The sequence below is a fragment of the Nestor notabilis genome, unplaced genomic scaffold, assembly GCF_000696875.1.
Source record: "Nestor notabilis isolate BGI_N333 unplaced genomic scaffold, ASM69687v1 scaffold4526, whole genome shotgun sequence".
Lineage (NCBI taxonomy): Eukaryota > Metazoa > Chordata > Aves > Psittaciformes > Psittacidae > Nestor > Nestor notabilis.
The window spans coordinates 48,680-64,331 of record NW_009934148.1 but is presented as its reverse complement, the minus strand read 5'-3'; the positions used below and the strand labels follow the sequence as shown (position 1 = coordinate 64,331).

The window sequence follows — 15,652 nt, the reverse complement described above, 5'->3', positions numbered from 1 at the left end:
TGTATCTCTGTAGTCAGAGCGGGTTAATTAGGAATAAGAACTGGAAAAACACCATGTAGACAGTAACGTCTGTAAACTCAGATGTTACTGTGGCAAGATCAAGTTAAGTAGAATCTTAGTAAAATCAAATAATGAAGATACCTTTCGATTGATAGGCAGGAATAGTTTACCAGAATGACATTAAACTTGTTTACTTCAATGAAAAGACTAAGTCTATTAAGAAGCATTCAAGCTCAAATAGATGTTACAAGTTTAGTGCAAAATTATTGGATAAAATAGTGCACAGAGATAAGTAGATTGCAATAATGGCTTCCTTCAGCAGTACATTCTCTTAAACTTTGGAGAATGGGACTACAAATATAGTGAAGGAAAAACAGTAAGGAGAAAGAGGTGGTAGTTTCCCACTTTTCCTCCTTCTTGGGATCTCTGTCTGCCAGTGTGTATGTCCTGGGTTCAGCTACAGCAGTCATTTTTTCTCCGTCTTAGTAGCTGGTGCAGTGCTGTGTTTTTGACTTTCAGTCTGGGAACAACGCTGATAACACCGATGTTTTTAGTTGTTGCTCAGTAATGTTTACTTTGACCAAGGACTTTCTCAGTCTCATGCTCTGCCAGGGAGGAGGGGAAGCCAGGAGGAAGCAGAGACAGGACACCTGACCCAAACTGGCCAAAGGGGTATTCCATACCACAGCACGTCATGCCCAGTATATAAACTGGGGGGAGTTACCTGGAAGGCCCAGATCGCTGCTCGGGTCGGGCTGGGTATCGGTCGGCGGGTGGTGAGCGGTTGTGTCCTTTTCCCTTGTTATTCCTCTTATCATTATTATTGGTAGCAGTAGTGGTTTGTATTATACCTTAGTTACTGGAGAACTGTTATCTCAACCCGTGGGCCGCTCTCTCACTCCCCACCTTCTTCCTCCCCCTGCTCCAAGAGGGATGGGGAGGAGAGAGCGGCTGCGTGGTTCTGAGTTACCAGCTGGGTTTAAACTATGACAGCGTGTCATACAAAATAGATTAGTTTGCTGGTTCCTAACCTATTCTGTCTGGCTATATGTGATGTCTCCTTCTAACCTGCCTTCAACTGATACCTCAGACTGTCCATGCCCAAGCTGCTCTCATGGTTACTCTTCACTTCCTTTCTTTGTGTATGCTCTTGCCCATACACTGGTAGACAGGTGGCTAGGGAACATGGTGGTTTGTTCTTCTGAGCCCATTACTGCTCTCCCCAGCCTGACCCTGTTGTGTCTACGAGGATTTCCTTCTCAGTCATAATTTACAAGTTTTCTTCTTAAAGAAGCCCTGGTTTAGAAATAATGGGATGCTGGGAGTGTGGTGGGGAGTACAGCGGTTGGGTTTTTTTTCTTTACAAAGACTTCACGGTTGCTCTGGGATGTGAAGGTCTTCAATATGTGCTTCTGGTTTTGCTTTGTTTCATAAGTATATAATGTGTCTAACATCAAGGTTGATAGGATGTCTAGCATCTTGAAACAGTTTGAAGAGAATAAAATAAGCAACAGCCTTTAAAAGCTCCTAATCTTACCTTTGGAGGGTCAATAGCTGTACAGTTTCAGAAACAGTTGCACACTTTTGCAGTTTGTTTTTCCTGGGAATATTTCACATTTGTGTTCATATTTTGAGTAATTAACTTTTAAATATCTATTTAACTTAGTTTGTAATTTTATATGTGCTTTGTAAGAAGCTTTTAACTTTGCAGCCATGTGCTGGACATAGATTTGTGCAAAGTTACGTTTGTGCAAACTAGTAAGTAGCTGCACAGATACCAGCAGAATAGGGATCAACAGTCTACAGGTTGACCCACAAAATGGGAAGATTAATTTCCTTGACCTATCCTGACTGGCCTGTTTGTGGTGGTGGGGCAATATTTTCTTTGCTGATTTACCTCATAAGATTGTAAACTCCTTAAGGCAAGACTATTGGTATATTTGTTCTGTGAACAGCAGTTACAGAAATTCTGTCAAATCATTGTCCATCCTTTCTGTCATTGCTTATAAACTGTGTTAAGCCCTGCTCTCGCGGGTGGAAGCAAGTTTTAGTATCAGCATTCCCTATCTCAAATCCAAATAAAATCTTTCATTCCAGATCTGCCTATTATTTTAAAATGCTCTAGTGAGCTTGGGGGGTGGTGGTGATGGTGCTGTTGAGATAAATAAAAACATAGTCCATTTGACAAGGGAGTCCTGAAAAATGGAAAACGTAGTGATAAGGGACTACTCAAATGCCTGCTTAGTGTTTCTATTTTCAATGCCATATTAATTCAAATTTATGCTGCAGTGACAAACATGAACATATTTTGAAATACTTACATTTACAGTCTGGTGGATTTAATAAAATGGATTTTGTAATCATGTAAATCAGTAGGTTTTGTAGCTCTTGGAAACCACAAATGTCTCTGACTTTGATATACGGAGTTGCTTTTAAGCACAAATGTAGCTTTTCTCAGTAAACAAGCAATTGTAATGAAGGAAGATACTTTTCTGATTACTACATCTTGATTCTTCAGGTACAAACGCCCTTATCAATTATTTCCTTAGAACATTAGTGGTGAACAGAAACTGTTGATGAAAGTCATGGCTCTGCCATGCTCATAGGGAGTAAAAATGTAATTTGCAGAACAGATTTCATTGGGCAGAGGGAGGCAGAGGTCTGTCTGCAGTAGTTTTCCTGCTCACCATTCTTGTATGTAAATAGGCAGTGTTTTGTATTTTATCTGAAGGTGGAAGGAGAGGTTTGAATTGGATTGGCTAGATCTTTTTATTGGCATTTCAGTTTTGTTAAACAAAACTCTTTAAGTTATCAGCCAGTCAGTCAGCACCAGATTCTCAAATTATAGAGCTTCAGCAATAAAGCATTAACAGCTCTAGCAGATGTGTCTGTCCTTTAGGATCAGGAGAACATCATATGTTGGATATCTATGCCTTAGGGACACAATTTAGATACAGCAACATACCACTGCTGCTGTAAAGACTGATTTTAAACTTACTTCAGTTTCAAGACTGAGATAATGTACTGAACTAAACAACTGATCCTGCAGACTGACATGCCAAAGGTTTTCTTTATCAGTCATGTATGATGTCCACAGCTTTATTTAACCTTATCATTCTTCGAGTGTATCATCTTATAGTTTTTATAAAATACTAGGTTTCTAAAAGCTACAGAACAAACTTTTGAGGGAACCCTTTATGTCTGAACTCCCTTCGTGTATGTCACGTGTTGCATATCTATAAAGCAATAACAAATCTATGGAACAAAAGGATGAGTCAAAACTTTGTGCATTGGAAGTGGATAAAGCATGTTGAGCAGTTCCAACATTTTGGATATCTAATAGGATCTAATCGTTGATGGAAAAGAACTCCATAAATCTTTGAAAGATTTATCATCAGGCAGAACAGTTAGGGTTTTATTTGAGGACGGATTTTAAGTGTATTAAGTTTTTATTTCAGCACTGGATACAAAGAAAATGCCTTCCAAGCTTTCCCCAGGGTGGCTCAAGTCAGATAAAGGGTATGTTTGTGCTCAGATAATGCTGAAGAATACAGTCTTAGAATCATAAAATGGTTAAGAGTTGGAAGGGACCTTAAAGATCATCCAGTTCCAAGCACCTGTCATAAGCAGGCATACCTTCCACTAGACCAGGTTGCTCAAAGCTCCATTCAGCCTGGCCTTGAACACTGCCAGGGATGGGGCAGCCACAGCTTCTCTGGGCAACCTGTGCCACTGTCTCACCACCCTCATGGGGAAAAAACTTCTCCCTAATATCTAATCTAAATCTGCCCTCTTCCAACTTAAAGCCATTCCCCCTTGTCCTGTCATTACATGCCCTTGTAAAAAGTCCCTCTCCAGATTTCTTAATAGGCTACTTCAGGTACTGGAAGCTGCTCTAAGTCTTCTTGGAGCCTTCTCTTCTCCAGGCTGGATCAACCCAACTTTCTTCATACAAGAGGTGCTCCTGCCCTTTGATCATCTTTGTGGCCTCCTCTGGACTTGCTCCCACAGGTCCATGTCCTCCTTCTGTTGGGCACCTGAGAACTTGGAAGCAGTGCTCAAGTATCTCAGTTGCCAGATTCATCTTTTTATTTGTACTTAAGCAGTAGAAGCACCTATGTCATATACTTCATGTTTTGTATATAAACATACTTTATAAAGCTAGTGGCAATTTTGTCTGATGTAACTTCCTACTAGCAAACTTATGTCAGAACTGAGATATTTTGGGCAATTACTTGATAAATAACTGGACTCCAGCAATAAATTTTTTATCAAGTGTTTTAGTTTTCTTAAGATTTGTGAGTTACAGCAGCTCAAGGCTGTCCTTGTAAGAATTGTGATTGATCATATGCTGTATTAAGTCTCTGCTACTGGTAAGCAGAACATAACTACGTGAGGAAAAATAGCTAATTCAGTGAAGTGTATGGTGTAACCATGCTCAAAGGCACCCATAATAATGTATCTCAGATAAAAAGAAAATCTGACTTTTGTCTTCTGGCATGTCATAGGTACTGCAGGCTGTAGCTGCAGTCTGCACTCTCATTCAGAAATGTAGTTAATTTTCTCTTCTGGCCGATATTTAAGACGGGCAGACTGATTTTTGTCTTTATTAAGCAGAGGTAACGTGAGATGAGTCAGAACTCCTCTGTGGGCCATCCTAACTGCTGCTACCTAGTAACAGGAAAAACTGGGATATGATGTAAAAGTGCTCAGGAGAAGAACATACAATTAAGAGGAGTTTTCACTGGTTCTGACACCTGGTAATATCTAATGTGGTTTTAAGCAACAGTCAGTGCTGTTCGTGTAGCCTGTATTTTGCTTTGTGAATTTCTTATTTTTTTTTTTTTTAAGGAACATTAGCATATGCAGATGTTTGCATATGCTTAATTTTAAACATACGTAGTCCCTGGATAATGAATGTGTGCATTCAAACAGTTTAACATAAGGTTTGGTATTATTTAATTTGTATTTCATTTTATAATCTATCATGAGCATCATTTCTCAAATTAATTCCCCTAATTGATTTTCCCCTTGTGGTAAATATTTGTGCAGCCTTTTATTTTAATGAAAAATATGAAGCCAGCTGAGTTCTACTGCCAAAGGGAAGGCATGAAACTAGGGAAAACCAAGGCAGAATTGAGCAGATCTGTTGCTAAAACTGAAAGTCTTTGCTTTCCTTTTCCTTGCTTTTTGTTTGGTTGTTTTTTGTTTTGTTTTGTTTTTTTTTTTCCTTTGTCCGTATTCCTTTGGGATCATCTGAAGTTCAAGTATACTCCTTACTGCCTGGCTATGAGCATTACTATTCTGTTTAGTGATGGATTCTTCTTTCCAGGCACTTGCAGTATAGGAACTCCTAGCAGTTCAGAGTTACCTTTGCATGGTAAACCTTTGAGTGGTTTACAGGGATGTTTCTGGGTTTTGCTTAAAAAATAATTTAAAAAAAAAAAAGTAAAAAGAAGGGAGGGGGAGCTGAGTTATACTATTCCATTACCATGGTTTTAAAGAGGATCATACTTGTAGGAATGCAGTGCCTTGTTGCATTGCAACATTGAATCATCTGAATATATCATCCAGAGTCTCTACGAAGAGTGTTCAGCTAAAATTGGAATTCTTTTCTGCTGTGTTATCACAACAAAACAACAGGCTTGACTGACCTCGGCAGCTTCAGCTCTGGTAGATTTCACCTCTGTTAAGATGAAATTTCTGCCTTTTAACACAGAGCATGCTCAGTTTCTGCTGTGAGAGGTAACTGCTTCTTCCCCGTGCTCTGCCTCAGCCTCGCAAAGAGAAGACAATACAGAGAAAAACTTATGCTCCCTGTGTATGGGTCTGTTTATATATATAGTACATATAAATAAATGAAGACACAGAAAAAAAAAACCTCATTCCAGTGTGCTGCTTCAAGGTATTGCTTTCTTGTTGCAAGGAGCTATCCTTTTTTTGTTGTGGTTTGATTATAACTTCTATTTCTGGAGAATTACAAGGAAAGGATTAGAGACAGGGCAAGTTATCTTGCCATACAAACTATAAAACAGCACAGAAGCTATTTAAATTGTCTTGTAAAGGATAAACCTGTTATTGGGAACAGGCTGCCAATGAAGTGATAAATGCTCCATCCCTGTCAGTGTTCAAGGCCAGGCTGGACAGAGCCTTGGGTGACATGGTCTAGTGTGAGGCGTGCCTACCTATGGAAGGGAGGTTGGAACTAAATGATCTTAAGGTCCTTTCCAACCCTAACCTTTCTGTCATTCTATTCAATGATTTACTTCATAGCAGATAATATTTACTGATATTTAAAAAGGACTCTTATTTTTTTATAGGAATAACCATACCTTGAAATTAAGTTATAAAATGTTTTATTCTTGTCCACGTTTCTGGTACATAGTGTTGATCTGTGCGTTAGGATTTTTCTAGTGATGCTGGTGGACAAATTGTGCATAGATTTTAGTCCACTCAATTTGTAAAGGCACAATTTTAGACATTGTGCAATCTTACTAAAACCAGTAGGACTACTTACGATAGTGTAATGTGAAGTGTGGACATGGTCTTTGCAGAATCAGTGTATTTGATGATGTTTTCAACTCCAGAATGCTTTTGAAATATATTTCCATTACAGTTGACTGTGTGACTATTGTCACACAGTCAGGGAGCCTTGATGTTAAAGCATGGGTTTACATCTGAATCTCAGCTTTTCTTTGGGGGGAAGAAAAAGTTACTTAAAAACCATGTTGTCACAGGAGTCACAAAATGCTTAAAATATATTTGAAATGCGCATGTGTGTGGAGTATAGGGATGACTGACAGACGCAGAAGAAGCATAAGATACATTGAAGAAGGGAAAAGAAAGGCCTGAAAGATGGAGTGGTGAGGAGTTTAAGATAGGATAAGACTTTTTTTTTAAAAAGTATTCGTACTCGTCAGCTATGCTTCAGTACTTAGATATTTTCCATCTGTTGCTCTTTCATTAACCTTCCATTTCCTCTATCCTTAGTGCTGCAATTTTAGATCATCACACGTACACTTAAAGGTATGCATGCTTATACACTACATTGCTACTTTCTCATTTCACCTGTTTTACAGTAAATGGAAGTGACATGCATTAAAATGCCATATAGAAAGTGAATTTTCAGTAGTTTTCTTTAAAACTATAAATAACACTGTAGAAAGTTCACTTTATTTTTATTACTCTCAGTGGGAAATGTAGGCGACTTGAAAAAACGCCTTTGTAGAAAGACATATTGCAGAAACACACACCATGTTTGAGAATAAGAAGTTAATTCTTCTGATGTAATCCAATCATATTAATACACGTTTTGATATCAGCAGTCATGTTGCAAGGATCCAGCTGTCCAAAACACAACATTATAATGTTAGGTTAATTAACCTCATAAAAAATTACTGGAATTCTGCCTAATAATGCATCTTTACAGACATTTTACAGAAAGTAGTTCAGACATCTGTAAAGAATGATCTGTTCTCTGCTAGTAATGGCTCAATTTCTGTGACAGTTTTTCTCATCTGTTAATATTGCCTGAGCCATTTCTTGCTGGTTTCACGGTTATCTTTAGAGAGATCTTAACATTTAGTCTGTGTTTTGAAATTAACATGCTGTTCGTGCAGATACACTAAAATGTACTCAGCAGACGATCCAGAATGCTACTTACTTGGTTTAAGTATTTAAAGAACTAGTTTTCTGAAAAAGGAGTTTGATGAAGCAATATGAGAGCTTTTGTTGTCTAGATGGTACATAATTTGTAAATTGCTAAATAGTTTTGATACTTACAGATTAGCATGTCTTATTTCCCTTTATCCTTTCCTGTTCTTATCCCTTCTCTTTTCAGCCTTGTGATTTAAATACTGAAGATCATAATATTTTATGTTAACAAGTATAGACAGAATTTATGGATATTACAAGTGGGTAACTGATGTCTGCTATATGACATTTGTAGTAGAGAAAAGTAGTTTAAATGGACAGATCTCAGAAAAATTTCTTCACTATCTGTAATGTTTTGGTATACAGTACTTCCAGAAGTACCCTTTGGACAGAAGTGAACAGTTTTTCAGCACTAAATATTTTAAAGTCACAAATTACATAGGCAACTCAATAAACGCATCAGCAGTCTTTGTTTTCTAGCCTTTTTTTAAAAATTTGCCCTTGATATATCAGAGTCTCTTTGAAAAGATGGAAATGTGATCTTTAATCTTTTAGAGTAACTGTAGAACTAAGAAAAATTTTGTTCCTGTTTATTGTCTTAGAACTACTTGGACTGAAAAAGAAAAGTTAACAATTACTGTTGTGTATCTTCAACAGAACTATAAGATGAAACTGAAGTGTTTGATATCCTGGAACTTTTCGAACTTTGGAATTAAAATCCAGTATTAGCATGTGTTAGTAATGCAGAGGAAACTACCTTGTTATTGTAACAAATTATTTTTAAACTCCAGGAACTTTTTTCATGTTAGGTAAACAGTGAATAGGTATTTCCATTTGTGAAAGCCCTCCTAGTGTGATAGCCAAACTTTTAAACAGAAGCTGCTTCTCATTTAGTAGCAAGTTGGTTCTCATGTACTGCAACCTTCCTTCAACAGTTAGACCTTTTACCTTCCAGTTTTTTACCATGCAAACTGCAAGCAGTAACTATCTGTAAAAGAGCCTTGAATTCAAGTTCTGGCAGAAGCTGCAGGTTTTTAACATAGATGGACACTTTTCCTGAGATAAAGTGGTCTGGTGCTGGTTGGTGGGGTGCGGGGTTTTGTTTTTCTTAGGTTCAAACACCTATACAGAGAAACATTACAATACTTGTTAGCATGTGTTCTTTGTGGAGTAAATTAATTTAGAATCATCTTTTAAGGCACTTTCCTATGGAAGGAAAGATTAGATGTTATAACTTCAGGTAAACCTATTGAATCTTCATAGGTGAGTGACAGTAATATATATTAGAGAAGCACTAGACATACCTATCCTTCAAAAATATGCATGTATGTATATGTGTCTATATATCCTGAAAATTAAATTTAAGGAATTTCTGGCATTTGAAGAACAGAGACATATATAATGGAAAATGAGAGGTAAGAAAATGGTTTTCCAAGAAAATTACACCGTTACATTGTTTTACAACAGTGATGTCCTTCACAGATAGCTTGTTGATTTCTTTTACATCATTGATTTCTTTAAAAGCAAAACCAAAACAAACTGTTTTTTCATTTGTTTTCCCCAGGTAGAGGTAGCAGATACTGAAAATGAAGAAAAAAGATATGATCTCTTCCTAGGGCTTCTGGAATCTAGTCACAGCCCATCTGAGTTTCAGCACTTGGTTTTGCTGCTTCAAGCTTGGCCACCGATGGACATGAGCAATAGGTGAGCATTTCTTCAAACAAGCATGAGTTCAGAGTCTTCTTGCTTGATAGTATCACATAGTTTTCAGTCAAGGAATTCGATTATGTCTAAAAGGAGTATGACCTTTAGAAAGGGTCATACTGGGAAGAATAAATAGTTTATTTGAAGCAGAATCGAATCAATCATTTCCTAGTAAGAACTATATAGATATGCAGTATGTATCATGGAGGAGGCAGAAAACCATTTTATTCCTGGAGCTGTTGCACAGGAGGTCTTTGTAGCTACTTAAATCTAAGTTACGTATTTTGCTCTTATTTTTGGCAGCATGTACAAAATCCATAAAAAGAAATACAAAGTTCTGACTGTTTTTTTCCATTCAGAGTTATACTTTAGAGAAAAACCTTTGAAAGTTAATGTTTACTTGGCTGTGGCAGATAGTCTGCAGGAGGGCTATAAGGGTAATGGTACCAAGCAATGGTGCTTCTCTTTTCTAGATCCACTACCTATTTTTTCTGCCTCTGAATAAAGTATCCCAAAGTAAAGAGTATATACTAAGGCAGATATATCCTAGCCCAAAAACTTAAAATGAAAATTATTATTAAAAAAATCAGCACTGCACCCATGAGAATGGGTATTTATTGAAACTGGTAATTTGGAACATCTTGACGACATTATTTTTTTACCGATTATTTGGTTTTTGTCTGTGACTTGCTGAACACATTTAAAGGCCTATCCTGTAACTGAAGATCACTTCTAAGGTATAAGGTTTCATATTATCTTATGAGGCAAAAGTCAAGTTTCTTTCAAGGAGAACAATAATATTAATAAATTTTTGACTAGTGAGTGTGCCATGTTTTATCTGACAGCTAGTTAGCTAGTCACTAGTCTCTAACTGGACTTTGTGCCACTGATCACAACCATTTGGACTTGGCAGTTCAACCGATTTTCAGTCTGCTTCACTGATCACTTATATAGCCCGTGCCTCATCAGTTTATCAGTGAGGATTTTCTGAGAGAAAGTGTCAGAAACATTGCTGAATGAATTCAAGGTATGTAATATCAGCCATCATCTGCCAAGCCAGTCATTTCATGACAGAAGGGTGTCAGGTTGGTGAGGCACAATTTCCCCTTTTTAAGTTCATGCTGACTATTCAGAGTCTTCTCCCTGTCCTTCATTTGCTTGGAAGTGCTTCCAGGAGCATTTGTTTCATCTTCCTAGGCACTGAGGTGAGGTTGACCAGCCATGTCTTGAGAAGAACAAACTGCAGGTTTCATCCTGTGATTGAATTTATTATTCATCTAGTAATTTCTGTTATTACTAAAAATTCAGCGTTTCTCTTCACTGCTTTTGGTTTGCCAGGAGGCTTTGCAAAGCTGTTAGGAGAAAATTGTCTCCTATGCTTTCACCAGCAAGAGCCACCTATACGGCTGCATGAAGAACCTCTGACTCTTATGATTCTCAAATGGGATCTCCAGTGCAGACTCCCAAGTAGTTTTCCGGAGTTCAGTGCTAAATTCATAGTCATTATCTCCGGGGAAATAAAGTAGTTCAGATATTCCAGATTTTCTTGACTTTGCATGAAACTCTCGTTGACCAAAAAATGAAAACAGATTTGATTAGTGGAGCAAGTGTTCATAGTATAGGAAATACTCCTTTTGTTTTAATAATTCCTCCCCCCCCTTTTTTCTTTCAAAGGGTGGTGGGCACAGGGTGTGGTTGCCTGTGTTGTTTCATTCTTCAGTTCTCCCTGCTAGGTTGAAGGGTGGAGGAAAACATCTAGTCCATTCTCTTACCTCTCTTAGCAGTGTTTTAGAGAAGAAAATTGAAGCTGCTGCTTGAAAAAAATGACAGAGGCATAGTTCTCCTTCTGCCACCTTCCCTCCCGTTTTCTCTTTTCTCTTCTCAGTGGGTATGTTGCCTTTCTACTTTCCTTTAGTATTTATTTATTTAATGAGTAAGCCAACAATGGTTCGATTTTCCCCTTCCCTGCTAAGAGTTGTCCCAATAGAAAAATATATCAAAGGGGGCATTTTTCACTCCCTGGGGTCTTCCTGTGTATATATTCCCATTGCTTTCTGTTACCAACCATACCAAGAAGACTGATTAAGTACTTTACAGGAATACTTACTGTGGCTTGAGCCTTGTTTCTAGCTCATTTCTAGTGCTTTCAAAAAATGTGGTATTTTAATAGTAGACAATAGTGTCCTTTTTGTAAAGTATCTTTTCCTCCACTCTAGTTGTATTTTCTCAGTAAACTATGTTTTGGAATTCTGGGGGTTACATTTTGGGTGCTTTGTTTTTTGCTCTGTTTTTTAACAAGTCTTAAGAGAGAAACATTAAGTACTTGCTGTAAAGACTTAACTTACATTTAAATCTAAGCCATGCCATTGCACAGTTTATATAAAACTAAAAAATGTATATTTCTTTTTTCTTGTCTACAAAAATAACACATTTGGTGTACAGTATGTTCTCAAATGGAATTTTGGCTTTTATGATCAGTGTGCTGTCATTAAAATGATTTTGAGTGATCTCAAAACAACTGTCTTAACAGCTAATAGCACTCCTGAAATGAAGTTCTGTCCTCATTCCACCGTCAATCCCACCTCAAGTATGATTGGTTTTAAAAAGCTCTCTTTAGTATTCCCTGATATGAGACAGGATTAATGTCATAAACTCTTGTGAAGTAGATAGTTATATTTTTTTCAGCTGCCTCTTGTTCTAGTGTGCTGGGAATAGTTTACATTTCTTTTTAATGATTTTTGAATTTTATTAATTTGAATTATTTCGTTAGTAGGAGGTCCAGCAACAATCAAAAAAATCTTTGGTACTTTCCACCTTCTTTATCTAAACCTTCTTACCTCTCGTTGTCATTGACAGTTGCTATCATATGCCCATCTCTGCATCTTTGGGAAGGCTACTGCAGGTGTGCTCTGCTCTGGGGTTTTTCCTCTTGCATTCCTCATTCCTCCCTCTTCTGCCTCTGTTGCATACTTCCATGTTAATAGCATTCAATTATGCTTACCAGCCTATATATATACGTAAATACACACACACACATTTATATGTATGTTCCTGAAATTGTGTTTCTGAAAAACCTGTCTTGATGGCTGGGTTTTGGAGTAAGGAGCAGGATCTCTTTGCTACTGAGGTTTTCAACAATTTCATTTCAAAGCAACTTGTATTAAGAAATTATTGAGCAGAGGAAAACCGTGAGCAGTTAAGCCAATTATTTATCCATATGTATTAACATTTTTGCTTAATCTTGACTTATTTTCTCCTCCTTTTCTTCAGGAAAGGGTCATTGTTGCAAACTGATTGTTTACTGTCAATGTAATGATGATACATGCAGAAACTCTGAGTCGTCTGAATACTTAGAATTTTGGGTTTTAACTTCATAGTAATTATCTAATACTTGTAAGTGAATATAAAGCCAAAAAATACAATTTGTGTTCTATAAGGCCTCAAAAGGAAGGAGAAGTGGAAACGAACTGAAGTTTGGGGTTTTTTTTGGCAGAGGGTTTTTTTTTAAGATTTTTGGTAATCTCTCTGTTATTAAGTCTATGTTTTTTAATGGGTTTTTTGAGTTCTTGTGTTTTAAAACCCCAGCTACAATAATGCTTATTATTTCAAATATGATTCTCTTCATGCCATAACATGCTATGTTGACTGTGAGGAAACAGCGAGGTACCTTGGTAGTTTCAGTCAGCACTCAAAACCATATACTTTAAAAAATTTTCTTTTCACCCTCTTGCTATGCATGCCTGCTTATCCACCTGGGTGTCTCATATTCAGATGACATCTTAAGCATTTCATAAAGATGTTTACTGAAAAAATTTATTGACAGTACCTGAAGCTCTGCAGTCCTTTGACACTTTCTGAATATGTTCAAAAGGCTTTTTTTTATTTATTTTAAAAATTGTTAAGGTGTTTTGGAACTCAAAAAGACCAGCTTTTAGGGATTTAATAGTTTAACTTTTCTTTTTTTTAACTTAAGCCAAAAATTCACTCTCTTCTGTTTCTGGGGAAAAAAAAAAAAAAAAAACACGTTCATGCTGAGTTTTTGAAATAATTGGGTTTTTTTTCATGTTAAATAACTTCTTCATATTCTTTTAGCTGTAGCTGAACTAAGGTAAAATTCAAAAGAGAGGAAAACTGATTTCTGCCTGTAGGTGTCATATTTTTGGTAGCTGAATCTTGTTTTTATTTAGAGATACCTGGAAACAGACTTTTTTAATACATCACACAAGTATTTGATATAGGGAATTGTGTTGAGAAAAACAAAAGCTTTATATATTTAAATTATACATCTTATACTTTACTCAAATAAACAAACCTGCACATGGCAAGGCTTGGTGCCCTTGCATCTTCCTGGTTATTTCTAACTTATGTGCTTTGTAGTGTGATTTTTGTTTTGTTTCTCTAATGGGAAATTCTTATAGGTTTTCTTAATGTACTCTGGAGGCAGCAGCTATAAAAATGGAAATTCATTATGACTTTCTGTGCCTCTAAGCAAGAGAAGGATCACATAGCAGGAACTATCAATTTCACCAGTGGCAGAGATGGAGTTTCAGGGGTTTTTTTCCTTCTAACTTTACTGGGGGTTCACAGATTAAGTGCATCATGTTCTGCTTGTTGAATAAGCTGACATCTTTGGGTTCAACCCATCAAGTTAGAAGGAGAGGAGAGGGGGAGCTCTGCTGTTCCCAGCCAGACTTCTGGCAACTCTGCGCTCAGTGGCTGTGACTGATGGAAAGGCTCAATTAAGTTGTCATAAGGAATAGAGACAGTGACTTCTATTTCATTTGCATTCAGAGTTGCCCACTCTTAGCATCTCTGTCTGGTTTTCATGTTAGGATGTAATGTCTGCTTCACATGGAGCTGGTTTTATTTGTTTACAGCATGTACTTTTGAAAGTGGAAGATGAGCAGGAAAGAGCTTTTATATATTTAATAGCAGATATTGGTGGTTGTCCATTCCAGAGCTGTCAGACGTATTCCTTGGTATATGTCAATCTAACAGACTCTCTTAGTGGACTCCCATTTACAGTGATATTAATGTACTCCTTTCAACATTTGCTGCTAAATAATGTCTTTGAAAAAAAGCACTTTGACAGCACTTTACTCGCCGTTCACACATTTTCTGGATGAGCACCTTAATTTACACTAAATTGTAAGACCAACCTGCCAAATTTGGACTTGCTGTGCTTTTTTTTTTTTTCCTTTTCTCTTTTTCCTTTTTGCTAAAGTAAAAAGTTTCCTGTGTCTTTGGGATGCTGATTAATGGCCAAAGAGATTGATGGGATGATCATTAAACCACTTTTTGTGTCTTTCTGCTTATGCACAGATGAACATAGTGGTTGTGTTACAGTGGTTTAACATAATCATGATCTAAGCTTGACTGTGCATGATTTTAACCCATTGTAGGTGGGAATCGAAATGCATTAACTTAATTTACATTAGGAAAATGGCAGCGTGGCTGTGTTTGAGTGTTACACTTCATGACACCATTTAAAAGCTCTTGTTTGCTACCCATTGATGTCAGTACGTTCAGTCCTATCAAGGCCAGTTTGAATGGAGCTTTAGGCAACTTGGTCTAGTGGAAGGTGTCCCTGCCTATGGCAGGCAGGTTGGAAGTAAAAGACCTTTAAACTTACCTTCCAACCCAACCCATTGTGTGGTTCTATGAGGTACACCTAGCCCTAAGAAAAGTAGCCGAGCATCTCCATGATCTATCAAATAGCAGCTGTATGCCAAGAAATGTTCCAGCAACTTTATAGCAAATGTTGCCTTTTCCATCAATGTGTGATAAAATTTACTTCTATCTACTATTTCCCATCTGTCTGACTGTGTAATTGTGACATGACATGAAGTTCTGTATGGAATGAAAAGAACATTTTAAATATGCAAAACAAATGTATCTGCATCCATATCTACTAATAGAGAAGTCATCTACCTGGACTCGTGCAAGGCATTCGACACTGTCCCACATGACATCCTTGTCTCTAAATTGGAGAGACACCACTTTGATGGAGGGACCACTCAGTGGATAAAGAACTGGCTGGATGGCCACACACAAAGAGTTGCAGTAAACTGTTCAATGTCCACGTGGAGACCAGTAACGAGTGGTGTCCCTCAGGGATAGGTGTTGGGACCTGTGTTGTTTAACATCTTTGTCGGTGACATGGACAATGGAATTGAGTGCGCCCTCAGCAAGTTTGCCGATGACACCAAGCTGTGTGGCTCGGTTGATACGCTGGAGGGAAGGGATGCCATCCAGAGGGACCTGGACACACTTGTGAGGTGGGCTGATGCCAACC

General features: G+C 37.5%; 1 protein-coding gene across 1 annotated transcript in view; it reads left to right on the top strand.

The window, feature by feature from the left end:
• NBAS (neuroblastoma amplified sequence) overlaps positions 1-15,652 on the top strand; it is a gene marked incomplete at its 5' end in the record, with an annotated part of 47,783 nt that overhangs the window by 12,536 nt on the left and 19,595 nt on the right. The window contains one exon of the mRNA XM_010017185.1: positions 9,218-9,357. Within this exon, the coding sequence (XP_010015487.1) occupies positions 9,218-9,357 (140 nt within the window). The remainder of the gene's footprint in view (positions 1-9,217; positions 9,358-15,652) is intronic.